The 25,255-nt window shown below is 48.9% G+C and overlaps 1 protein-coding gene across 1 annotated transcript; it reads left to right on the top strand.

Annotated features, from left to right (window-relative positions):
- Positions 1-988: 988 nt before the first annotated feature.
- On the top strand, positions 989-11,947 carry LOC144173125 (uncharacterized). Its single transcript, XM_077701643.1, has 5 exons — positions 989-1,262; positions 6,687-6,748; positions 8,211-8,306; positions 9,688-9,723; positions 11,771-11,947. Exons 1-5 carry the CDS (start codon positions 1,115-1,117, stop codon positions 11,882-11,884), a joined length of 456 nt encoding a protein of 151 aa, XP_077557769.1. The 5' UTR covers positions 989-1,114; the 3' UTR covers positions 11,885-11,947.
- Positions 11,948-25,255: the final 13,308 nt, after the last annotated feature.

Raw genomic sequence — 25,255 nt, 5'->3', positions numbered from 1 at the left:
TTGGACACCCGATCAAAAACCATTGAAAAAGAAATTGCGCCAAAAGAGATTTGCTCCTTTTGGCTAATTGCGATGTCAAAAGCATGACAAACTTCAAAAATCTGCGTCACTGTAGAGAAGCAATGGCGAAAATCATGCTGCTTGCTGTAGAATAAGTTATTTTCAATTCATTCAACTAAATGCTTCGATATTATGTGTTCTAACATTTTGCACTCTGTGCATGTAATGGAAATTGGCCGGTAGATTTCCGGGACTAAATTATTGCCGGCTGTAAAAAAAATTCAATCTGTGCAATGTGTCAGTCTTCTGGCACACATTTAATACGTAATGACACCGCACTAAATTTACGCCAGCCTGGACTCACAAAAGCCGAATTTCTAAACACACTTGCTCCACAAACGGTATCCGTGTGAGAGCGTGCACATCGACGTAATGCCTGTCCATAAAGGCGCACGGGATTCCACTTGGCGAAACCGAAATCATTTCGACTTCTTGAAAGTCCCAATGCTACAGTTAAGCAAGGGTGGGAAATACCAGGCGAGAAAGCCGATAAAAATGAGGTCGCAGAGTGTGGAAAGAAACAGATAAAACTCGAAAACGCAGAGAGGGCAAGGAGATGCTTGAATAGTGCAAGGCTTTCTCTCGGATTGTGATATAGGAGTGGCCATATGGTACCTCACCCCATCCCGTTTTGTGACAGCTTGATATTTTAGAGAAAGATTTGGTGTTGAGTTACGCCGCGATATCGGTCTAGCTTTCGCTAAGAGCGTCAAGAAGAGAAGAATGAGCCAAGCGGGAAGCGCCGGGCAAGCGACATACCGATGGCGGAATCGTTACATCACTGCAAGCAAGCGTCACCGCATGAGCCGTTCTGAGCTTTTAATCTCAGTGGCGACTCGACGACATCTCATTGCGTTTAGGATAACCCTCTCTTTTCCTGCCTTTGCTCCTCTCGTGCGAGAAACACCGCCCACTGGGCTGGGGCTAAGGGTGTGCCAGTGCTTCCCTTGCCATCTGACAACGGCAGGGGACCGGTTGGCCACCGTATATAAGCGAGCCCCGAGGGGGACATGGCACTCTCTACCGGACAGTGTCCACACCACCAAGAATCACCATGAAGGCCGTCTTCATCCTAGCCCTTATCTGCGCGGTTGCCTACGCAAACGATGAAGAGCCACAGGCCCAGGAACAGCAAGGGGAGCACCCCCACCACCACCACCACCACCACCACCACCACGGACACCACAATCACTCCGTTTGCCGTGAGTTCCGTAACGTCCATTCAGGCTAGGTATTTTCGTCGTTCCGTTCAATGAAGGAAAAACGCCCTATACAGTAGCCATTGCGTGCAATGTCTAATAACTTCTGAAATTGTGAAAGAAGTTGTTGTGAACGGATAACGTTGTGGGTACGAGTAAAACCCGCAGACTTCATTGAAGCATTTCAACGTACCACGGCTCGATAAACTGATCCAGGAGCTGTAGTGCCTCGTAGGTTAGCGAGCTGTTCCACGCTAATCTACGCAGCACGACGAAAACCGAATCTTCGAAGACCGCGCTGTACAGTATAATTGCTATAATAATTCTGTGAACCATGCATTTCCCGCATGTTAATGTCATTATAGCAAATGGTAGTGGAAGTTTTCGCATCCGAAAACATTGCTGACGTCACACCCATGCCGGGAAAAACGATTAACACATGGCTTCCTAATCAGGTGGAAACAGGATACGTTGCCCTTGTCGAAATCCCTCCGCGCATAGGCTTATGGTTGAACACATTTTAAGGAATGCAAGTACAGCCCTAAGGTTTATGCATAATTCACACCTTTATATATCCAGCAGAATATGCGTCAAGTAAGAGTACGTAGCTCAATGTACGCACGAGTTCCTGGAAAGCGTCGTTATAACAATGCCAACAACGGCACGAAACAATTCAGTATACAGCGATTTTGTTAAAAGCAGCGGGAACAGAGAGTCACGGGCAGCGCAAAAAAAGCTATGTGAAGTTTCCAAAAGACACAAATAAGAGTTGTAGATTTTGCCTAATATTGGCAAAACGAGCGAAAGATGGGACGTAGACACGAGGCAAAGAAAAGACAACCCATAGACTTTTTTTTTTGCCTCGTATCTGATTCTTATTTTTCGCTGATTCTCCCGACCTTCAGCATGAACCATTGCCAAGCAACCTACACATTCGGTCTGTTTAAGGGTTTTCCGACGGTGGGCTAAGTATTCCAGATCAACTAAAACTGATTGATTTGATTGATTATGAGGGTTTATCGCCGACGCATCGCAGGCGATGAGGCGCGCCGTAGTGTAGGGCTCCAGATTAATTTTGACCCCCTGGGGATGGTTAAAGTGTGCCGAAATCTCGAACACGTGGGCATTTTCGCTTCTCACCTCCATTAGAAAAGCGGCCGCCGCGACCGGGAATGGAACGCGCGTCCTTGGGATCAGCAGCACAGCGTCTTAGCCACTCAGCCATCGCGGCGGGTTCAACTTAAAACGGTTTGTTAGAAATCATTTTGTCCCGGAGAAGTACTTTGTGAGTTGTGATTTCCTCTTTTGTTGTGACGATGAACGCACAAATTCGCTAAAAAGCAGATAATACATTATGACTCCCCAGGATTTTTTTTGCTTCTTAAACCTCAATGACCATTCACTGAAGGCAATAGAGAAAGTCTGACCAATATTGAAGTGAGCTGTGCGATTTGTTTTAGAAATGAGTCCTGCACTCTGACATCCATTAGTACTCATGTCATGCTTGCATTGTGTGACGTCACATTTTCCAGTGAAATAGTATGCAGAGCTTTGCCGCTGGCCCACTTAGCCCGTTTCATTGCAACGGTTGGTCGTGCGTTTTGAGGACGCATACCCGCAGCCGTTTTTGATTGTGTACGCGGCGAACACACATGTCTCGCATAGCTCACGTGAATGGTAATTATGAACTAGGCTAACACTGAATGACGATAAGACTGTGGTAGTATAGAAGTCCACTGCAAATAAGTGGGAGCGTCACTGTAAGGGGTTATCGACGGAAGTACAAAGGAAGCTTTTAGACGGCTTTTCTTTCTAATTATTGAAGTAAATTTGGCCACATTTTGCGAATGTCATCACACGTACGGTTCCCTAAGGGCTGTTTGTGGTCAACCGAAGCCCTGGTTATCATCTCACCTTTTGCGGGCGACCAATCGCGCAACGGAAGCAACCAATCCTAAGCAGCTATTGTGATATCTCATGTGCAGATAGCTTTGTGAATCTGCTGCGTAAAATTGCCTACGGCTGCTACATAACGACGCAACCTATTAATCTATTTCACACATTGAATGCACCCACCTTCAAAAAAAAAAAAGAAAACAAGGATCAATTTTTTGGTTTCATCAGTAGTGGTCACTTCTGTGGAGGCGATTCCCGGCCGCGGCGGCCGCTTTTCTAATGATGGCGAAAAGCAAAAACGCCCATGTGTTCGAGATTTCGGCGCGTGTTAAGGATCCCCAAGTGGTCAAAATTAATCCGGAGCCCTCCACTACGGCGCACCTCATCGCCAGCTTTGCGTCGGCGCGTTAAACCTTACAATAAATCAAAGCAAGCTGTTTAGAGATACAGGCTACGGATTGAAGTGCCTGCGCTACAAACGGATTCGAGGAAAAATTCGATGGCCGTGCCGCGCAAACTAAACCTTGAGCTACCTTCTGCACACCTTCAAGTTATCACGCAGGAAATGTAGGTATACTCGAAAAGCAGAAGTGAAACTGTACGGCATGATTCTTCGACGCTGACTTGCCTCCCACGGTGGAAACGTAGGGCATCTGGGAACGTTGCGTGATAAGCCAGTTTGTATCGATCCAAGATGATCTGACGGCTTACTCTTCAATGATTTGATTGATTCTAAGGTTTAACACGCCGACGCAACACAGGTGATGAGGCGCGCCGTAGTGGAGGGCTCCGGATTAATTTTGACCGCCTGGGGATCTTTAGCGTGCGCCGAAATCTCGTATACACGAGCGGTTTTGCTTTTCGCCTCCATCAGAAAAATGCCGCCGCTACCGGGAATCGAACTCGCGTCCTCGTGCTCAGCCGTACAACGCCTTAGCCACTAAGCCACGGCGGCGGGTGCTTACTCTTCATTGCAACCGGCGTTTGGCGAAACTGCAATTCCAATACGTTTCAAAACATCTGTCGTTCAGAAGACAGAAAAAGGACGGTACATTTCCGATTAACTTGTATGCCGTAGCATGCATCTAGTCGATTTGTCATCGTCTAATATTCACCACAACTAATAGTGGGTACGTATAACGATTGAGGCTGAAAATTTGGGCCCAGGGGCGGTATTCTGAAGTTTTGCCCGTTTCGTGTCCATTTCAAAAGCGTCCATTTTGAGCGAGCCATGATTGGTTAAAAGCGAACACCCGGATGTGGCGCAACCCAAACACTGCAGAGCTACTGCGTTGAACCGCAGCTTCTCGGAGCAGACGATTTTTCATAGCCTTATTGTTGGCTCGCTCGCAGGACAAGAGGTAAATAAGTAATGTTGACCCGTTCGAAGTTCCTGCACCAGCATTCCGCTTTTCGCATTTCGCATAGGACTGTGTGGTGGCTGTGTGACGAGCTGTGAGGCGAACATGCCCGGCGGCACCATGATGTCAGTGTCGAGGACGAAGGGATATGCCCTTTGTTTCTTCGCTACCGGTAGCTTTCAGTCAGCCGTCGGTAACGAAGAAACTATATCGCTGTCGCAGCCCTTCGTCAGCTGGTGCATCTACTCCGTCGCTATCACAGAGTGAAATAAACGATCGTCTGCGAGCTTGATAGCTGCCGAACAGATGACCAAAATTTCACAAGAGCTCGGCATTAAATTTATAAATTTTATTTGGTACTTTACGAATACGCATACCAGCTTAACGTTCGTAGACATGGCGCGAAGTAGAGATGTAGCTAAGAAACAAAAATTCCGATCACTCGCACATTTTTTCACTGAGAGAGTACCACAGGAATGCCGACGCCGTAACGAACCATTCGAGGGTCTGGTAAAAGCTCGCGTCAGTATGCCGCAAGTGCGTCGATGCCGACGTACGTAACAGGTTATTGTCCTGATACACAGTCGTTGTCACGGACATAAAAATCGTGGTCCAAGCGCGAAAAAATAGAACAGTCGTAGCATTGTTTACGCTTTACTACCACAGGAAACATCTGCCTGCAGCTTTCATCTTTTGGCATTCGTCGCCTTGTGGTAAAAATTTTCAACTGCGTAATATAAAAATCTTGTCATGTTTAAGCTTTCAAAATACGTTCAAATAAACACATAAAAATAGGTTAAGATATTTTTAGTTGTTTAAAGTGTGTTTACGAAAACTGTTGCGCAAAATGTAACCCAGAGCCCCCTACAACCGTAAGCTTACGTTACGATGAAACGGACGCAAAACGCACGTTTTGCGTCCGTTTCGTCGTGACGTAAAACGCAAAACGCACGCAGACCAATCCCCTCACTTATTGTGTTGGCGGGCCTCCGAGCAGTACATGAACCAACGTCTGCGCCGCCATTGGATGGCGAATAAAGTTGCATTCATTTATTTAAGCATTCATTCATTCATTCATTAATAGCAACTGCGAGTCAATTCATCTAGAAAAACGCGACACTTTACCCTTCGTGCTCCATACATATTATGCGTTTAGCAACGTTTCTCGTGCTAGCCAGCTGTGCTTCGTATGTTGACCCAGGTTATAAGAATTTTCTGAAAGGCTTTGGCAATGATTTGATCTGGTAACTTCCATCCCCACTCAAACTTCTTTTGAAGTGAGCAGCACAATACCGCAGAGTTGGAAATGATAAAAAAAAACAAGTACGACAAGCTCGACACGCCTGAAGACATTCGTTGTTCACACAAACATTGCTTACTCGACTGCTTCAAAAAGTACATTTGGTTTTATTATACTTATAGTGCGGAGAGTGCCGATTAGTGAATCGAAGGGGGAACCCCGTTTCAAGTGATATCTAGGCGGGATGTGTGTGCGTGTTGATATGACTTGGTTCTTATGTGCCAAAATAAAATTTAATGAAACAAGTGAGCTAAAAACTTGTTATTCGATCCCATTTTGGGTAAAGTACCAGTAAGTCGTTCGTGTGGTGTTTTTACGACCACTAAATTTCGTTTTTCTAGCGAGAAGTGGTCATTTGCAGCACATGTCGCCTTTACCCGCAAGCATGACTGCCCCGTCTGAAAAATCGGCTGGATTAAGTCGGAAACATGTGAGCTGGAAGAGTACACAAGCGCCGTTGGAGGAGGCCACCTTGACAAGGAGGACAGCGTGCCACGTAAGGCACGGATGAGTGTGTTGTATAGCGGGAGAGTAGGCACGAAGCGATACACACGACGGCCAATGTGAACGCTTGTGTGCGATTAAGAAATAAAACGCAAAAAAAAAACAGATAAACGCTCATCGCCCTCCCATCCTTGGAGAAGAACACGGGAATTAATGAACGCTGCCGAGTCAAGGACGCGGCATGTACTCGGTAGATAGCCAGCTGCCAATCACGAGCACACCGCTGGTCGGGGTTAGGACGCAGCGAGTACCTGGCATGCGCTGAACAAAACCGCCAAAAGGGCGTTGGCTAGGCGTGCCCAGTTTGGCATGAGCATATCCCGAGTTCGCGAAGTGAAGCGTCAATATTATTTGTTTCAATTACAGAGCTGGAAGATGGACCTCTCAGTCATGTGCTGGAATGCGTGCAAACACATATAGGCGATGCGGTACGTTCTATTGACCTATTCAATGTACAACGAATATTCCGAAAACAGTGCAAGCAGCATGTGTTTTTCCTTGGTGAGGGGATGTGTACTTTCTGTCAGTCAGTATATATTCTTTGTCGTAAATACAACGGAAAGCTGCTGTTTTAGCCTAATAGCTGCTGAACAACCCACACCCCATGCTGTGTTACTGCTGCATGGCCCCGATTGTGGCAGAAGTGGTGGAAACGTTCTCACTGGTTTTTACGCACACTTCTCATAACTTGTAATTTATTGGGAAGTCAGAGAATGTTGAATAGTCACACGAGCTTAACCCTTTCAGTCACCGTGTCTCCATTAAGGAGACGCGACTTTTTTCGTCGTTTTCCTCGTGAAAACGAAAAGAGTTCATGCCGCAGAGCGCTGCGGCTGATGTTCGAAACCTACGGAAGTGAAAGGTAGCACCATGTGATGTGGAATGGCGGAACCGCATTCATAAATATCGTTTCCAAATGGACGCCACCAAATTTTGTGGGAGCTCCGTTGTGTTGCCGTCCTACGTTCTCTTTTACTGCGGCGTAAATCATTTATAAAGGCTAAAACACCTCTTCCATATGCAGAAATTATTATTTCACCTCCTTGTTTGTAAACTGCCTAAGGATATTTATTATTTTTTATAGGGAAAAGCAGGATTGAGTAATGGTGTCTCCGTAAGAGGACGCGACGCCATTTGCGGAGAGAGACCACTTTTTTTTCTTACCTCTAGACACTTGACACTGCTAAACCTCGAAGTATGGAATTTTTCTGTCGTGAATATAATAATTCGTGACTGAAAGGGTTAATATGCCAAGCAGATATTGCAATTCAGTTCTTGCAAAAGAGTCAGGCGTCGCAGGATAACCTACGGTATCGTTATTACAGGTTTTATTCTCAAACCCATTCTACACGTACACAAATGGGTAATTTTCCAAGAATAGGTAAAGGCAGCACGCCGCGTCCTAAGAATATTGGATTGTTCACTTGATTGCTTGCCGTATTTCTTGCTGCCTTACTGAGTGGGACGGCCTGGGAGATGGCAGTTGCTGAAAAGTACAGTATAACTGTGAGGGCATCCCTAGATATTTTTATTCTTATCTGTTGGCATCTGAATTTATTTTTATTGCGAAAAGTTTGACTCATTGATTTCTGGTGGTACGTTATTCTGCATGGTAGAGCAGGAAGAAGGGAAGTAGAAGTTACTTTCTTATAACGCTCGAATCTGTCTCATTATTGTATAGTTTGCTCTGGTGTACTTCCGTATCCCGTTTGTTCAGGGAACGACTATAGAAGGGTAATATTAGCCCACCTGGTTGTGCAATGCCATGCGCAGCGTGGCCTTCTAGTTACTAGCAAGCTTAAACACGCTATACGCAAGAGTGCTTTCGGATTAACCTTGAGATTCAAACATGTTAGGGTGACAGGTTTTAATTTGTCTTTTCCCTCTTAGGTCAAGACAAAGCTGGATCAGGTCCGTGAGCATCTCCACTGTGATTCTATCCTTTGCGGCGTCAGGAAGGTGTGCGAAAGCAATGGAGGCACCCTGGTAAGGACCAACGTAACACTGGGTGGTCGTCACTGAATGTTCCACATAACAATAAACATCAATGAGTGAGTGAGTGAGTGAGTGAGTGAGTGAGTGAGTGAGTGAGTGAGTGAGCGAGTGAGTGTAAGCATTTGTGTATTGCAACTTCAATTGTAATCTGAATAATTATTCTTAATTCATTTACTGTGGATTCTTCCAGTAACTCTTGTATTTGACCTCGTACATTGTGTTGGCGTTTCGGTTTCAACATTCTTGCATACGAAACAGCTCCGGTTTTTTACCCTGCTTGAGCACCGATATTCGACAGTTTTGCGCCTAATTCAGGTGCTAACCAACCTGCAATATTTACGGTCAGTCCCTCTATATGTGTAGTCAAAGTTGGAGAATGCCAAACATAGGAAAGAGAAAGAAAAGTTTACCCCCAAAATGTTGCCGGTCACTCAGCTGGCAAAGAGAAGGTTGATGTCTTTACAGCATAAGAAAAATTGCACCCAAAGGCGGCTTTGTTGTTTCTTTCTGCATTGTTCGAGTTGCTCGTGCTGTTGGGGTCACTCAGAAAATAACATTCTCGAAAAGCGTTGGAACGCTTGCGCTGATGCTCTGTGGGAGGCGCCATTTTTTCAACCATTTCGGTTTTCATACCATTAGTCGCACAGCGAAAAAAATTCGGTGCTCTTCAAAACAAACAAAGGCAGAACTTATCAATACGCTGAGAAGGGCCGGAAAGGGCGGTATGCCGCTGTATGCCCAAATGCGTTCCCTTTACCTGGGTTTATTTATGTAAAGATGAGTTTGTTCTGAAGTCAAACAACCCAGACTTTCTAGTTAAAATAATCAAAAACCTATTTCTTGTGCATAAATAGAGCAGTATGTATTCCAAACTCTTAGTTAAATTATCGAGCCCTTCCTGAGTTTTAAATGGTAGAAAAAAATGTGAAGCTATTCTCCGTGTTACTATAAGCAACCTGTGAGAAGTTTCACAGCCTGGGATGAATAAATTGCATGAAATGCCACGTCGGGATCTCATATAGCCAGTCCAGATTAAATCTTTGAACGGTTGGCGCCAGGGAGCTTTTATTGCACTAACTGCAGAAAATCGGTTCGCCTGCCAATGACGTTAAACCAAAGCTGGCTGATCAAGTTTTCGTTAACTGGAGTGTATTCAGTCGCGCGGGAGTGTTAAAAGAGTCCGCGTAGCAAACAGTTCTTCGACCGAAGAGAGAGGCAAACCACCAAAACGGATGCCAGAGGTACTTTCTTGCAAAAAAAAGGCATTTTTAGGTCCTCTTTGCTGAAAGTTGGGGAAATATCAACATTTATTTCTGAAAACGTGTGCTATGGTGTTACTGCTAATTACGCTGTTGCATCCCTCTCTCCGCAGGAAGGCAACCGTGGCAACCAGACTAGCGTTTTCACGGTGAGTGCTAGGAGATAACAGATTAGTATAACTTCCAAGCACTGCGCGTGTGTAACTTTCAGTTTTTACTACCGTGTTTTTTTCCCAGAACTGACGAGCGCACAACCACTTGCAGTAAAAGAGAGAATATTTACATCATAGCATTCATAAAACAAAGCTTTAGAACCACGGTAAATGTTTGTGGCGTTATGCGGAAGGAACTGTGTTTCTAAATAACGCAGTTTGATTGCGATTTTGCCTAAGGAAAGGCGCCGTTTCCAACGGCTAATATTGCCCAAATTTTGGGAGTTTAGCGCGCCCAAGCTGCACCTGGCCTATGACACCCGCCGTAGTGGAGGGCGAAGGATTAATTTTGACCACTTGGGGATCTTTAACGTGCGCCGAAATATCGACGCAAGAGAGTTTTTGTGTTCTCGCCTCCATCAGAAAAATTGACTTCGTAGCCGGCATCGACCTACGTCCGGGCTCAACAGCTCAACGCCTTAGCTACAGAGCGATTCCGGAGGGTAAATTACGCAAAACTAAAATGAATCAAACAGCTGTTCATCCGGGTCATATTACAGTGTGGGCTATTTTTCAGTACGTTAAAAATTTCTGCCTGCAAAATAAGTGTTTTCAGAGAAGGCAAACTAAATATATGTGAGGACAATTCTATGCACAACTGTCTCTCACACGGAGTCAGTGATTGCCCGCACCACGGTCAGAAGTAAAGGGGAGGGCACTGTCAGCGCGTTAGCTTATTTATTTATTAATACCTTAAAGGAGCCATGAAGACAACATACAAGTTGGGTTTATTAGAAAGACTGCTTAGTCCCGATAATAATGATACCAATATCATCGCAATCTTCGAACAAATAACGGAGATATTAAAGAAAACGTGTGAAGCAGTCGCGGCCCCCTAGCCAATTTCCCGCAACTTTTCTATGACGTCATGGAACCTTGTTTGTGCGATTGGCGGCCGCCTAACTGACCTGTCGCGACGACACACGACTGGACGTCTGTAATGGGGCGTCTAGTTTCATTTGACCGCATCACTTCAATGCTAACGTGCATTTAACGCACTGGAAATTATGTTTTATTGTTGGCCCGTATGATGTCATTCTTGCTCATAACACGTCACTGTGGCGGCAAATTTGAAAGTTTTTAAATACTTCTTGCTTTTTTTCGTTAAAAAAACATCTTTTGTGGCTGTAATGGAGCTGAGTGAGATACTGAATCCTAGTTCTATCAAATTAAACAAAGTTGTATTTTCTCTTCATGGCTCCTTTAAGCATAGCGTTAGGCCTAGTACAAGGGACATGCCACTTTCATTTGAAAATGAAATATTGTTATAACGTTAGCTTTCAAACATTGTAGTGCTAGCCTTAACAGCAGGAGCGTCGAAAGGACGGTTTGCCGGGCGTATACTTGTGCAGTGCAGTAGCCCCGCAATCCTAGCTCAAATTTCTGTTGTTCGTCGTTATCAATGCAGAACCCTAGGGTTGCTGAGAAAAACCACTGAAACATTTTCACGTAACATTGGTCCTCATATGTGCAGGAACATTTCTGTAACTTGTGCAGGCTCAGTTCAAGCCCATCTTTGTCTTTTTTTACATACACACAAAGAACATTCAGAGGGCATATTTTCGCCACGAAAAATGGGTTAATTTGCTTTGAAAAGAAAAGTTGATTGCTTTCTCTAAAATTATATGAATAGTTCACGTAACGCCTCTCATAACTCTCCGTCCTTACTCGTCTGCCAGTAGAGTTCCCCATTCAACTTTTTAAGGCAATCGCAAAGCACATTACCCATTAACCGAGGACGCGCTTATCATTAACAGGGCGCGGGCTGAATGCCTATACCACCAATGAACACATTCTTCACGTGGTCAAAAACGCCGGTATTTTTAGACTGGAATGGAAGATGTTTTTTTAACTAGAATTAGATGCATTAGTTGCACTTCAAAACAAAAGAAGAATGACTCGAGATCGTTGAGAGTTCTTTGTCACAAGGGATAGCTTTCCAGCTGTAAGGCTTCATATGTTCCTTTTCTTATTTCTTATTTAGCCCGAAGAGAACGTAGTACTTCGAACAGCATTCTTCAGCTGCCGACCTTCTGATGAGGCCCATGCCCACCTCGGGGATGCTGCTCCTTCCACTGAAGCTCCCGCTCATGAGTAAACGTTATAGGCCACGGAGCACCTTTAGCCTTGATTGATAATGTGAATAAACTTTAACCACAAATACTGTTCCACTTGCTCTGCATTCACACCTGTGATTTCTTAGCGAACTTGCCAGGAAGGAGCCTGTCCTCGGCTAATGCCTTCCAGCTCTGCCTCCCTTTTTACGTCCCACGGCTACCAAACATCTTAAACTGTCGTTTAAAAAAGAAAAAAAGAAAGCTGAAAGCCTTTTCCTGCGCCCCTGATAACATTTAATGTCGCCATATACGCAGCCTACGTTCTCTGCTTCTATCGGCCAAATTACACTTTTTGCGTCAAAACAGTGCTTAAGCGTATTGTTTCCCTTTCATCATTGTCCAGGTGGGTTTTGGAGACGTCGCTAATGTAGATACTCCCGAACGTCCACAGGATGTAATTCAACACATTGCGAACATGTATATCCACAGAAAGCGTATATTTATAAGAATGGTTATTATAATAAAAATGGACGGGCAAACAGTAGAAGTCGGAAGAAGGGGAAAATGCGGAAAGATCAAACGACACCGGACACTGGTGTACTGATATTGCTTCGGTTCAAGGCATAGCCATGAATACCACCTGTAATTATGTATTTGTTCCAGCCAAATAATAAATGTTGCGTATACTTCATTCCGCAGTCAACCAAAATGTTACATGCGTTGAACGACACAAAGCACCTGCAAGTAATGTGTTGAGGTGTCTTGTGCCCCAGTCCCCATAAAATGCTTTTCAATCAGAAATTCTGAACGACTCGTAGCCTATCACAGTGTTGCCACGGGATTAGTCGGCAGACCACCTCGCTTGATTGGACCTAACCTCAAATTCACCAGAGAGAGAGAAAATGACTTTATTGAATCTTTTCCGGCGGAGAGGAGGCTGAGCAGGCCACGCAGAGCTTCACCGCTCCCCTGTCTTTGAAACTAGGCAGACCCCGAAGCTATGCCTGGGCTGTAGCGCAATGCTACTCGGCGAGTCCTCAGAGAGGTCTCCTTTTCGCCTTTGCCGCGCCAGAGCAGCCTCGAGCCGCTCGAGCGCTGGCAGTTGCCGCTCGTGTCCACTCGAGCTCATGAGTTCGATAATGTCCCGTGGGAGATCTTTGCTCCCCATGCACACAGAGTGTCTGTCACATCCCAACATCAGGTGCGCCAGGTCCGCAGTCACCAACGCACACACATTGCACTTGGCACTCTCGTAGACTCCGGGGCACACGTGGCGCGCTAGCGCCGGGGTGAGCACCGTTCCTGTCTGTAGTTGACGAAGAAGCACCGCCTCGCTCCTCGTGAGCGTCGGGTGAGGCGGGGGCAGGGTCCGTCTTCCCATGCGATGCCATTGTAGCACGTCCCCGTATGAAGTCAGGGGCTCCATGTCCTGGTCTACCGTTGGCGAGGGACGGGGTTGCATTGCACGGCACGATGCTAGTTCGTGTGCAATGGCGTCCGCCTCCGCGTTACGGTTGTCCACCATGCCCACCACGTGAGCGGGGAACCAGCGGATGTATGCAGTCTCCGTCCTCTGGCCGCCACCAACGATGCTTACCGTTGTCCCGCAGACTGCGTTCCTGGCAAAGCCCGCGATCGCTGACCTATATATAATAGAGTCGCTGAGTATGGTGGTAGTTGTTGGGCTGGTGAGCGCTATGGCTATGGCAGCCTCCTCTGCCTGCTTGGCCGTTTTGGCCTTTATGCTGCAGGCATTTAGCAGTTCACCAGTGGTGGCTCTGATGGCCACCACCACAAAGGTGTTTGGGCGGTCGCGGTGCTTGGCCGCGTCCACGTACACGGCGCCCGCGTTTCCCTTGTGCGTTTCGGCGAGCGCTCGGGCTCGCGCCGCCCTCCGTTCCGCGTTCTTGTCCGGGTGGACGTTGGGCGGCAGGGGCAGCACCTTGATTTTGCGGATGATTTCGTCCCTGAGGGGCGCGACTTGGTCGTCCTGCAGTGAGGTCAGGGGAGGGTTGATGCCTAGCCTCTGCAGGATTCTTCTTCCAGTCTTTGTGGAGCCGAGGCGTTCGAGCTGTGCAACCCGTTGCGCCTCGTTCACCTCTTGCAGTGTATTGTGCACTCCCAGTTCGAGGAGTGCCTTGTTGCTGGTGCTGTTGAGCAAGCCCAGTGCTGCCTTGTAGGATTTGCGGATGGCCGCATTGATCCTATCCCGTTCTTGCTTCTTCCATTGATAAAACGCGCCCACATATGTGACGTGGCTTATCACGAAAGACTGCAGTAGCCGTAGCAGGTTAGCTTGCGCATCCCCTGTCTGCGGGTGGAGATCCTCTTGATGAGGCGCGTTGCGATCCCCATCTTGGTGATCATCCGGTCGATTGTGATTGTGTTGCTGCGGTTGGCTTCAATGTGCATGCAGAGCACCCGGATGTTCTGGACCTTGGGGATGATGGTTCCGTCCCCCGTTCACAGCTTTTCGGCCTCCTCCATGGCCCTTTTGCGGTGTCTCCCCAGCGGAGGCAGGATGAGCAGCTCCGACTTTTGCGGGGAGCACCTGAGTCCAGTGTCCTTTAGGCTGTCCTCGATGTTGTCAACCGCCTCTTGGAGTGTTGATTCAATGTGGCCGTCACTGCCCCCGGGAACCCAGAGGGTAATGTCCGCATAGATTGTGTATCTCGCGTCCGGGAGCGTGTCCAGCCGCTCGGCTACCCCAATCATTCATCACTACGTTGAATAGGAGCGGTGAAATGACCGAGCCTTGTGGGGTACCGATGCTGCCAAGCTCCCTGTCTTCGAGTTGCATGTTGCCAATCTGTAGCTTGACCGTACGGTGCGACAGAAAGTCTCGTATGTAATTGTAGGTTCGTTCTCCCAGTCCGAGCCTAACAACCTGGGCTACGATTGCTGAGTGGCGCACCTTGTCAAAGGCGCTTTGCAGATCCAGACCGAGGATGGCCCGATTGTCCCCGGTGTTGACTGTGAGGTCCATGACTTCATGTTGGATAAGCAACATGGCGTCCTGTGTGCTGAGCTTTTCTCTGAAGCCCAGCATCGCGCTCGGATACACGTCCCGGTCTTCCAGGAATCTCTGCCATCTGTTGTTGAGTACGTGTTCCAAGACCTTTCCCGCACACGAGGTGAGGGAGATGGGCCTCAGACTTTCAATGCCGGGTGGCTTGTTTGGCTTGGGGATTAGTATCGTTCTGGCCGCCTTCCACTGTCTGGGCAGTTTGCCGGCGCGCCAGCACTTGTTGTAGTAAGCCGTTTGTTCCGCAATGGCCTCGTCATTCAAGTTGCGTAGAGCCTTGTTGCTGATATGATCGGGGCCCGCGGCTGATTTGCAATTTAGGTCTTGGGCCGCCTTGCGCACCTCCCACTCTTCAATGTCCTTGTCGAGTAGGGGGTTGTGCGGACCGCTATAGTCTGCGTGCTTTTCACTCGGGGTGCTGGGGAGGTAGCGTTCATTTAGGCGCTTGCATATCTCCTCTTCCCCGAGCTTCTTGGTGGTAGTGTAGATGATTTGCGCCAGTCTGTGTTGTTGGTAGTCCTTGCTCTTGGACTCGTCCAGCAGGTGTCGGAGCAGCTTCCACGTTCGGCCTTTGTGAAGTTGCCCGTCAGCCTCGTTGCAGATGGCGTGCCATTGGTGCGCGCATAGTTGTCTGCGGTACTTTTCGATGCTGCGTACAAGTTCGGCAATCCTCTTTCTGAGTTTCCTGTTGTGCCGCTGGCGCTTCCATCGCTTTTGCAGTGCCTGTCTTGCCTCGATCATGTGTGCGAGCCGGGGGTCTATTCGGTGGGTGGTCTCGTCCGTCTCCACCTCTGTGGTTGCCTGCGATGCGGCCATTACCAGCCCCTCGGTCCATGCTTCAACGTCAGTGATCTTGCCTAGGTTCGTTTGGCGAAACTGGTGCCAATCGGTGAGCTTGTGCTTGATTTTCTGGTAGCCGATCCCATCCTTTGTAAGGGTTGGTATCGTCACCTCAATTATGTGGTGATCACTGCCCAGGTTGTAGCCCGTGTTCTTCCACTGTACGGGTCTGGCGTCTGGCAGGCGCACGAATGTAAGATCCGGGTTGGTGTCCCTGGCCACCGATGTGCCGCTTCGGGTGGGGTTGGACGGGTCGGTGAGCAGGATGTAGCCCGCGTCGGCCGCATCGTACAGCAGACACATTCCCTTGGCTGCTGAAATCTTGTAGCCGAGCCCCTTGTCTTGTACGTTAAAGTCCCCACATACAATGACAGTGTCGTTTGGGGACGCCGTGTTCAGGGCCTTGTGTAGTAGAGCCTTGAACTTTTGCTGTCTATGTGTCGGGTTGCTGTATACGTTGACGAAGAGTAACGTCTCCTTTCGCTTCTTTCCGATCACCACCTCGGTTGCGCAGTGTTCGATGGAGTCGCTGCGGCCGAGAAAGTGTTCGTGCTTGATGAAGGTGATCCCTTTGCGGATGAAAGTGCAGACCCCTTGCGCTGCTCCCTTGCCGCATTCGCGGGCGCTGGGGGGACTGGCGTGCGTGCGGTAGCCGGGTAGGGTTGGTGCGTTTTCAGTGTGTGTTTCCTGGACCATGATGATGTCGGGAGGTGACTCGAGGCCCAGCAGCTGTTGCTGTAGCACCGATCTTCGGCACTGGAAGCCATTGGCATTCCAGTGCCAAATCTTCAGGCTTGCTTTGGTTGTTGTTGCCATGTTGCTTGTGGCGTGCAGTTGTTACCGTGGCTTCCAATCGGCGCTTCATCATCGCGACCCAGCTTTCTGTATAGGAATTGTTGGAGGGCATTCTGTTGAGTCTTGCATTCACCCGGTGCTCGAACGCGTCCATGCGCTTCTCGAGTCTCTCTATTCTTTCAGTGTTGCAGCGGATGCGAACCGCGATGCTTATGCTACCCGAGGTTCTTACTTCGCTTACTGTGCGTGGTGATATAGATGAGACGGTTGGCTCCCTATCTGCATCGTCCATGTCAGTGTTGCCCTGAGATTCCTCTTCCTCGTCCTCCTGGGGCTGGGTGGGCTTCTCCTGTTGCTGTTGTAGGTGACGCGGCGTCACGGTGAGAGGTTGGGGTACCTTGCCCTGAGTCCATTGGAGTGGCTTGACGTTCGGGGCCAGGCCTACGTTTGCGTTCGCCATTTGCTTGAAGATTTCATTTAGTTTCTGGTTGAGTCGGGCAATTTCGTCTTGTTGCTTTTGCACCATCTCTCTAAGTAGTTGATTTTCGGACTTGTGTGTGTCCTTCCTGACTTACGGCGTTTTAGAGCGGGAGCGGTTGTCGGCTGCTCGCAGTTGGCGCTGCCATTTTCTTGGCTCCGCCGGCGCCAGCTGCCGCGACCGAGGTCCATGACGTCACGCCATCGCGCGTCTTGCTCCTCCGCCTATCGCGGCTCGCCACGCGGCTCTTGCTGCGGCTGCGGTGGTTTCCAGAAACGAGTGCTGGGAAATCGTCCTTTCTGGAGATTCTGACCTTTGTAGGCGCTGGCTTTGCTGCCTCTGCTGCTGCCTCGTTCTTGCGATTCCATTGCCGTTTCTTCACCAGATACGGCGTCTTGAACTTGTTCTTGCAATTCGCCATGCCCGTTGGGTGTGGGCCGCCACAAAGCTTGCAGCGCGGCTTGCATTCTTCGGCGTGATTTTTTCCCTGGTTCGACTTGCCACAGGCGAAGCAGACCCTGGCGTTTGGGTGCGGGCATACGTCCTTACGGTGACCCACCTGCCCACACGTTCTGCAGACTTCACGATGTTGCCGGTATAGGTAGCACCTCACCAGCACCATTCCATACTTGATGTAAGACGGTACCTTGTTGCCTTGAAATAGTACGATGACGGCCTCCGACTTGCCAATGCGGTGGGCATCAATCGCCCTAGTGTTGAAGTTGTTTAGCACATACCGGCGTATGTCTTCGTGCGTATCGGTGACGGAGATGTTCTTGATGACACTCTTGGCCGTGTTCTCCGGTGCCGCGTGATACGGAAACACTTCGAAAATCTGGTCTCCCATGGTAATGGTTCGGTAAGTGCTCACCACCACAATGTTCTGCGCAACGTTGGGGCATGTCATGTCCTCCGCTGACGCGCTCGCTTCAATTCCAGCCGCCCGTACAATGGCGCGCATGAGTTCCGTTGGCTTGGTCTTTCCGACCATCAGTCCGCCGCGAGGCCTAACGGTAATCTTGTACTCGCTGCGGGGCATGTTTTTGGGGATTCTCGCTGCCTTCTCAATGGTTGTGTTAACTTTCCGAGCAAATTGAGCTCTCGTTGGTTGGAAATTGTTAGCCTTGATCGGCTTACCGGTGGCTGCAGGGGCCGGCTGCAAAACCCCCTCCTCGCTCTTTGGTGGTCGTCTTCCTCGCTGGGCGGTAATCCAGCCGGCTTGGTCTCCCGGTGAAAAATCCTCTTCTCCGGGAACGGTGATCGCCGTGCGGCCCGAGCTCCGGTCCAAGTGAGGCTGGTTCCGGTCCTCGAGCTCCGCCGAACTTGTATCCATGGCTGCCTCCGCCCGGGCGGCGGCGGCGGCGGCTGCTGGGGCCCCGGTAACGTACGCCGGCATGGCCGCTCACGCGGCACGGGGTGGTCGTACTCCTCGTTAGGCTTAGCCGAGCGGCCTCGCCTCGCAGAGAAAATTGGCCGTAAAATCCGCAAAAATGGGCGGAATTGCCAAAAAGTGGTATCGCCAGGCTCCAAACGTTAAGACGTACGTACGATTTTGGACAGGATGGGGCAAGGTGGTCCGCCGAAATTTGGCATAATTCACGGAGCCGATGTGAGACACGTCCGCGTTCCAAACCGGCACGTGCGCCTCTAGCTCAAATTCACTAGTTTCGTACTCACTTACCCTACAGACTCTACATCACCAAAAGGCTTGAGGTCTCTCTAATGAAGCTCATCTCAACGTAATTTGAACACGGTTACATGACGGAGGCGAAGAATCCGACCCGCCCCGACGACGACTAGTCAAAGGTGAAACTTAAACAATTTGGGGCAGTGGAAGAAACAACGACAGTACAGTCACGTACTGGCGTGCGAAAACATTGCAACTGAAGCGGACAGAGTGCCGTCTTTCGACCGCACCTGAACAACGCTCTGCTAGCTCTTCAAGAAGCCAGCCTCCTTATAGCTTTCACTCTAATGGTTCAGACACACCGAGACAAGCTTCAAAACTGACTTGAACACACTTAAGCGGAGGCGCTCTGACTGTGTCACAGAGACATATATGGGCCGTATTATGAGTCCCTCCTCCACTCAATTGGCTCCCTCCACTCGGCTAAAGGGAGAATTCCGGCTGAGGGGAGGATTCCGCAATGCTTATGCATGGGGAGATCCAGTTCGAGGACCTTCTTCACTGGAGGCTTGAGTGGAGGAGAGATTCTGAATACCACGGTATATGAGTCAGACACCCCTCGCAACCGTTCCGCGCGTATGCGCAGGAGAGTACTTCGACCCACTGCTTCAGCCAGCGCCGCTATCTGCAGAGTTGCCATGAAAGTTGCCATGCATATACCAAAATTTTTGGCTCTTTCGATATGCAATTTTTGCCGCAGAACAATGAACCTCCACGGGCAAGTCAGTCGACAATTCGCGTTGTGAGCTCTATAAACATGGACGCAGTTAACCACAACGTCGTGTACGTAGGGCTTCAGAAGCTGGCTTTAAGTCTAATCGTCGAGAGGCAGTTCGTAGCAGAGTACCTCGTTGCAGGGCAGTTCGTCGCATGCGGCGATTAGTAAGAGGGCAATGCGTCGAAATGACGACTCGTCACTTCGAAGAATCTGTTAACAAAACTGCGAACTGTTCTAGTTAATGCTGGTTCCCTCTACTACTGCGCGAAAGAACAGACTGAGGCAAGGACACAACACGCGACCCCGAGCAGAGTAACGACAGATCTGTATTGAGGAAGCAAGCAATTTCTAAGAAAGGCCAATCCTTCCCGCCTGCTCACAATGAACGCGTCGTACATTTAAAAAAAAAAGCGTGAAAAAGCATGCAAACAACAACATCATGCTTCGACGCAGGTACATCTCGAAGCACCCTTATTCCTCTTATCGAAAATCAAGAACAGCTATCTCGCTGTTATCGAGTATGTTGTCGCAAAGTGAAAGGCGAAACAGGATTCTTGTAGAAATACCGTTAGTTGTAGCGAACTTATGCCCCGCGATTACGCGCACTCAATTAATTAGGACAAAACACAAACGTCGAAGAAGCAGACAACAACGTGAGAAGCATATGAGACCGTCGGCGAATGGAATACCGGGGTGTTTGCTCTTGTTTCTGCAAACATCAAACTATATCGGGAACATTGTTGATCAAACGAGAACTGTCCAGGATAATGACCGCAAGGCTACACCTTTTCTCTATCAAACAATACTCTATCAAACAAGAAAAGAAAGAAGTAGGATATACACGCTCCGATTCAAACAGAAGATAAGATACCCAATGCGGCTGCGCCCTGGTAATAAACAAGGCAAAATGCGGGGTTCACGGCAAAATTTTCAAAATTCATTACTATGAATGAAGGTTCTCCCTCATCCGGCTTTTGCTTTCCATTCTATTTTTTTCCTATTTGGCTTAGATGCCTTACTTTCGTGTCATACTGTGCTGAGTCTGCGAGAATTATCCTGTAAGACTTGAAAGTTCGTACCGGAAGCCGCAGGCGCACTGAACCACTCAACTTTGCCTTAAAGGGGTCCTGAAATACCTTCCGCCGATGCGTGGATGTACATGTAACCAAATAAAGCAATGTATTAGCAATCTCCTTCCGCAAGAATTTTGTTGAAGCTTCGAGTATTAGCTGAGAAATCGTAAATCAAAAACCGCGCATTATCATCGCGCCGCGTTTCCTCCTCCTTTCAACTTACTCTCCGCTGTATACGCCTCGAGCGCGGCCTGTAGGGGCGCCACTGTAATCCCCCTAGCGGCCCGTTTCGAAAGCAAGCGCGGGAGTCCCCTGCCCGCTCCCCCCTGTCGCCGTTGCTTTTGGGGCTCGTTCAAGACAGCGATTTACCGTTTGTCCGCGTTCGAAATACCGAATAACGTGGAGCAGGCACTCTGTTTGCAAGCCTGGTGTGTTCACGAGAGTATAAACGTTTATGACGCGATCTTAGAAAGATCTATATGAGCGCCGGGCGTGTGTCACAGGCCGGCGTCCCGAAGCGAGCATTTACATGCAGCTGATTGCAATCTGCTGCCCTGAAATTTAATGGCAGTCTCCGTAAGCAGTGTTTCCTCCGATGGTCATGTTGCGGCCATACACACTATGATGTAAATCGACTTTGTGGACTACAAAATGCAGCGGAGCACTCATACCTGACAGCACGCAAGTTACGATTGCCGATATCACATATCAGATATTGATCAGTACCCTGAAAAAGCCAATGCGGCATAAATTTCGCAAACATTCTACCAAAAAAGTGCGATGGATAATGCAAAATTACACTCCGGAGTCAGCACACGACGACAAATTTAATGCTGGGTCGTCTTGTCCCGAGGTGAGCGCTCGCAAAGATTCATCTGTTACATTGATCCTCCACGAGAAGCGCGAAGATGGGCTTATAGAGTAATCCGCGTCCGCGACCAAACTCTTCTTCGAAACATCGTCGTATGACACAGAGAGGCTGCAGAATCTAGCATAAACCTAAATCAGAGACCCTTATCAGATATGACACTCTTCCAACGAGCCCGTGTGTACGAGATTTGGGCGCACGTTAAGGATCTCCAGGTGGTCAAAATTAATCCGGAGCCCTTCACTACGGCGTGCCTCATCGTCTCCGTTGCGTCAGCGCGATGAACCCTGCAATCAATCAATCAACTCTTTCAACGACACCTCGTATTTCTTGTGAACTGCCTACCCTGTATTCTTCAAAAAATGCGCCCGCCGAGTGATCAGCGATTCGTTGAAGGCGAAAAACAAACGAATAGTGAACACGCAGCTTGTGTGTGATTACTAAAACATTCATTCGTTGATTTCGCTCCGCATTTGTAAACAACGATAGTTGAGCGTCCTCCTCCTCACCCCCATTGTCTAGCGAAATATCAGTGCATTTCGCATCTATGGTTTGGTGAATATTACCCTGCTCAAACAAACGTCTTTAGCATTTCAGAAGCTGCTCTCGGTTTTTTTTTTCATTCCCGTACGACTATTCTATTTATTCTTGACTTGCAGACCATTCATTTCCCCCTGGTTTCATTAACATATACCATGGTTCTTACTATAAGACATGAGTGGGCACATATCTGACAATGCACAGCCTTTGAGTGTAGTTAACATTTTCGCGTGGCTTATATTCCCATAAAAGGCACAAGTTTTTGTCAGCTATTGGGTTATTATCACATCCCCGAAACACATTTTTCTACGAAGTACATATTCGAAGCAAAGCCGCATTTGTTTTCTGTGCTGCAAAAACGAACCAACCTCTTACAGTGCCAATGTCAGGTCTAAACGAGGTGACAATAAATAGAATTCACTTGTGCTGACGTGTTCGAAGGCGACAGCGGTGAGATGCTGCTGCCGTCTCCGACGACCGCAAGAGCGGCCAAGAAGCGCGCAGAACCGCCTCCCCGGGTAGCTCTTGTTGGCGTTCGAGCGCTCTAGCAAGACGCAGCTGTTTTTTTAAGCACCCTAAACGTGCAGTTAGCTTACAGACGTCACCATAACAAGTTGTTTAGTGCGCGGAAAGGCAACTAGAAGCGAAAGAGAACCAAAACACCGCGTGACCACCTATCAGCCACGCAGCGCTAATCCCGCAAACGCCGCGGAGAAGCGGCGGTAGGCGGCGCAGCGATCGCGAATCTCGAGGCGTATACGGCGAGCGAGCCTTCCCTCCCATGATGTGATGCTGCGCTCCTCGGCGGTGACGTACTTCCGCTATTGCGCTGCTCACACAGCCGTCTGCTACGGGCAAGCTTTGTTGACACCATGAATTCCGCACTCTGCTCAAGGCTGGAAAAGCGAACGAAAAATCTGGCCCCATGTGTGCGGCGGCCTGGCCTTGCCCTTTAGCGGTGTACGTCGCTGCAGAACTTTGCTATCGGCGGCACGCGACTTTTTATCGGCGGCGAACTCGCAGCCGCACGGGGAGGTTCCTGCGCTCGCTCCCTTGGATGCACAGCGCACTGTTTATCCAAAAAGCGCCGTATCAGGTGTGGCCCCGCTGGTGCCGGGTCTTATTTTGTGGCGGTGGTAATTCCTGCCGGCGGCATGTGAAAAAGATATTTTCAACCGATACAGAACCCGTGCACAAAACGCCAGTTCAGCTTGGGGCGATGCGTGGTGCAGAGCGGCAACGTTGGCAAAACATGCCCCGCCGCGGCTCTGAGCTTTCTAGCGCTGGAGCGAGCACCATTTCTTTGACAATATCAAACATCGGTTGCCCTGGCAACAAGGCACAAACCGCTCTAGAAGTCAGTTACGGTTGCGTGATCCCGGTTCAGCTTGGGGCTCCACCTCGCGGCATATGGGCACTGCAGGCATACTACTCACTCCCATTTGGAAGTGAGAGATGCGTTTGGCATTACAGGAGGCGATGGTGTGTGTGTTGTGGACGCCTTTGTTTAGCGATGAAATGCGACGTTGTGCTTCTGCGGGTGGATAGTGCTTCCCATGGTCTGGATTATCTTTCTCAAGCGCCGTACGACTCAACCTCGCATGGGGTATGTGCAGTGTGCGTGGCTAAAAGCCATCTCGGCTTGTGCGCCAGAGTTAAGTGACTTGCTGTTCGTCCCCGCAAACCGCGCGCGAGGTGAGTGCCGAATTTACGAGGGGCAGGAGGAGGCAACCCATCGTCTGTCAATCGCGGTTCGGACTTGCAACGCATGTTGTGACGTTGTGTTCGTTCGCAACGCATCTCTGGATTGCTTGGAAGTTGAATAAAATGTATGCCTCAAACCCGGGCATTCGGCTCAGGGCGTTCTCTGCGATTGCAAGAAAGAAGTGCCACGGGGCTTCAACGCTTCTTTATGGAACGTACTCAGGTAAGAGAATATCCATGTTGTGTTATGGCCCTGTTGCATTCAATACAAACGGTTAAGCGTTTGTTTACACTTGTTTCGTTTGTCGTAAAATGTCCAAGCACTCCGGCACTCCGCTGGCCGATCAGCCGGCGAGCCGACGCTGAACAGACGACTCATCTCCTTGCCGGAAGTGCGTGAAAAAGCCGCCCAATAGCAGGATGTCTAGCTCATGACGAACATCTGGGAATTGATGACGTAGACATGTGAAGATGGCGGCGTCCAAAAACACGAAGGGAAGGGTGAGAAAAAAGCGACAAACTTATGACGTAGACATGTGAAGATGGCGGCGTCCAAAAACACGAAGGGAAGGGTGAGAAAGAAGCGACAAACTTTGCAACAAAAGTGGGAGCTTTCCGCTGCGCGTAAAAGAGTAATACTTGGCACAGATGATGTTGACGACCCAATCTAACGATTGCGCTAGTCAATTTAGTGTGCTCAGGGCCCCTTTAAGTTATGATTTGCCCGGGAAACCCCCAGCCTCTCGTGCATTCTCAGCTTAAAGCAAGGGACACATGTCCGTCCGAGCAATCTGGTTTCCTACGTGACGCGGCAAAATATCTAGCAGGTTGGATGCGCTCAGGGTCTACCGGTGGCCAAACCGGTTCGCGGGGCGGAGACGCGTGCGAGTACGCGTGCTTTTCCGCTCATGTGTTCGACCCTTGAGGGTCGATTGAAGGCGTCTGGCTTTTACCTTTTACACATGCATGTTCGATTCCCCCTTTGAAAACAGTCTGTTGTGCTTTAAGCACTGAAAAGTTCATAACAAGTCTTGTTTTCTGAACGAATGGATGTACTGGCAAGGAATAGCTCTATGACGAACGGCCCTACGCGACCAATTGTCTTGCTACGAATCGCCTGATTACGAATTCTTTCGAAGAAGGTTGCATAGCCCCTACAAGCTGCATGATTTCCTCTCTCTTGTCTCCCAAGTGAAAAACAAGCTCGCCCTTTTCGCAACTTGCAGCAACGTACCCCGCCTCATCCCAGTTAAAGCTCGCTGTTTCCGCGCCTCAAAGGCATTCTTTTGGCAATACTTCAAGTTGCGCTAGCTGGTGCATCATTGAAAATTTTAAAGCGCACAAATAACGCGAACATAAAGGATGGACACGCATAAGAGCTTGTGTGTGCCTTCCTGTCTGTCCCTGTTATTTGAGCGCTTTCAAGTTTTCAATTCTTTTGGCGCTGGGACTCCGCGTTCGTGTCTTGCTCTGTTCCCTGTCAGTATCGCTTTCCGGGGTTTCACTAGTTCGAGTAGTACCCTTTTTCCTGGAAAACTGCGCCTTTTGTCCTTGACCTGTCAGGCCACTGGCTTAGACCTGTTGATCCAACCGCACGAGGCGCATGAACTTGTCGGCAACTTCAGCTGCATTATCCACAGTGATTATGTGTGGCCGGTCCTGCACCTAGTGCCTCGCGCTTTCT

The sequence above is a fragment of the Haemaphysalis longicornis genome, unplaced genomic scaffold (assembly GCF_048455015.1).
Source record: "Haemaphysalis longicornis isolate Haplotype H1 unplaced genomic scaffold, Haemaphysalis longicornis Haplotype H1 scaffold_29, whole genome shotgun sequence".
Taxonomy (NCBI): domain Eukaryota; kingdom Metazoa; phylum Arthropoda; class Arachnida; order Ixodida; family Ixodidae; genus Haemaphysalis; species Haemaphysalis longicornis.
This window is presented reverse-complemented; position numbering and strand designations above follow the sequence as displayed.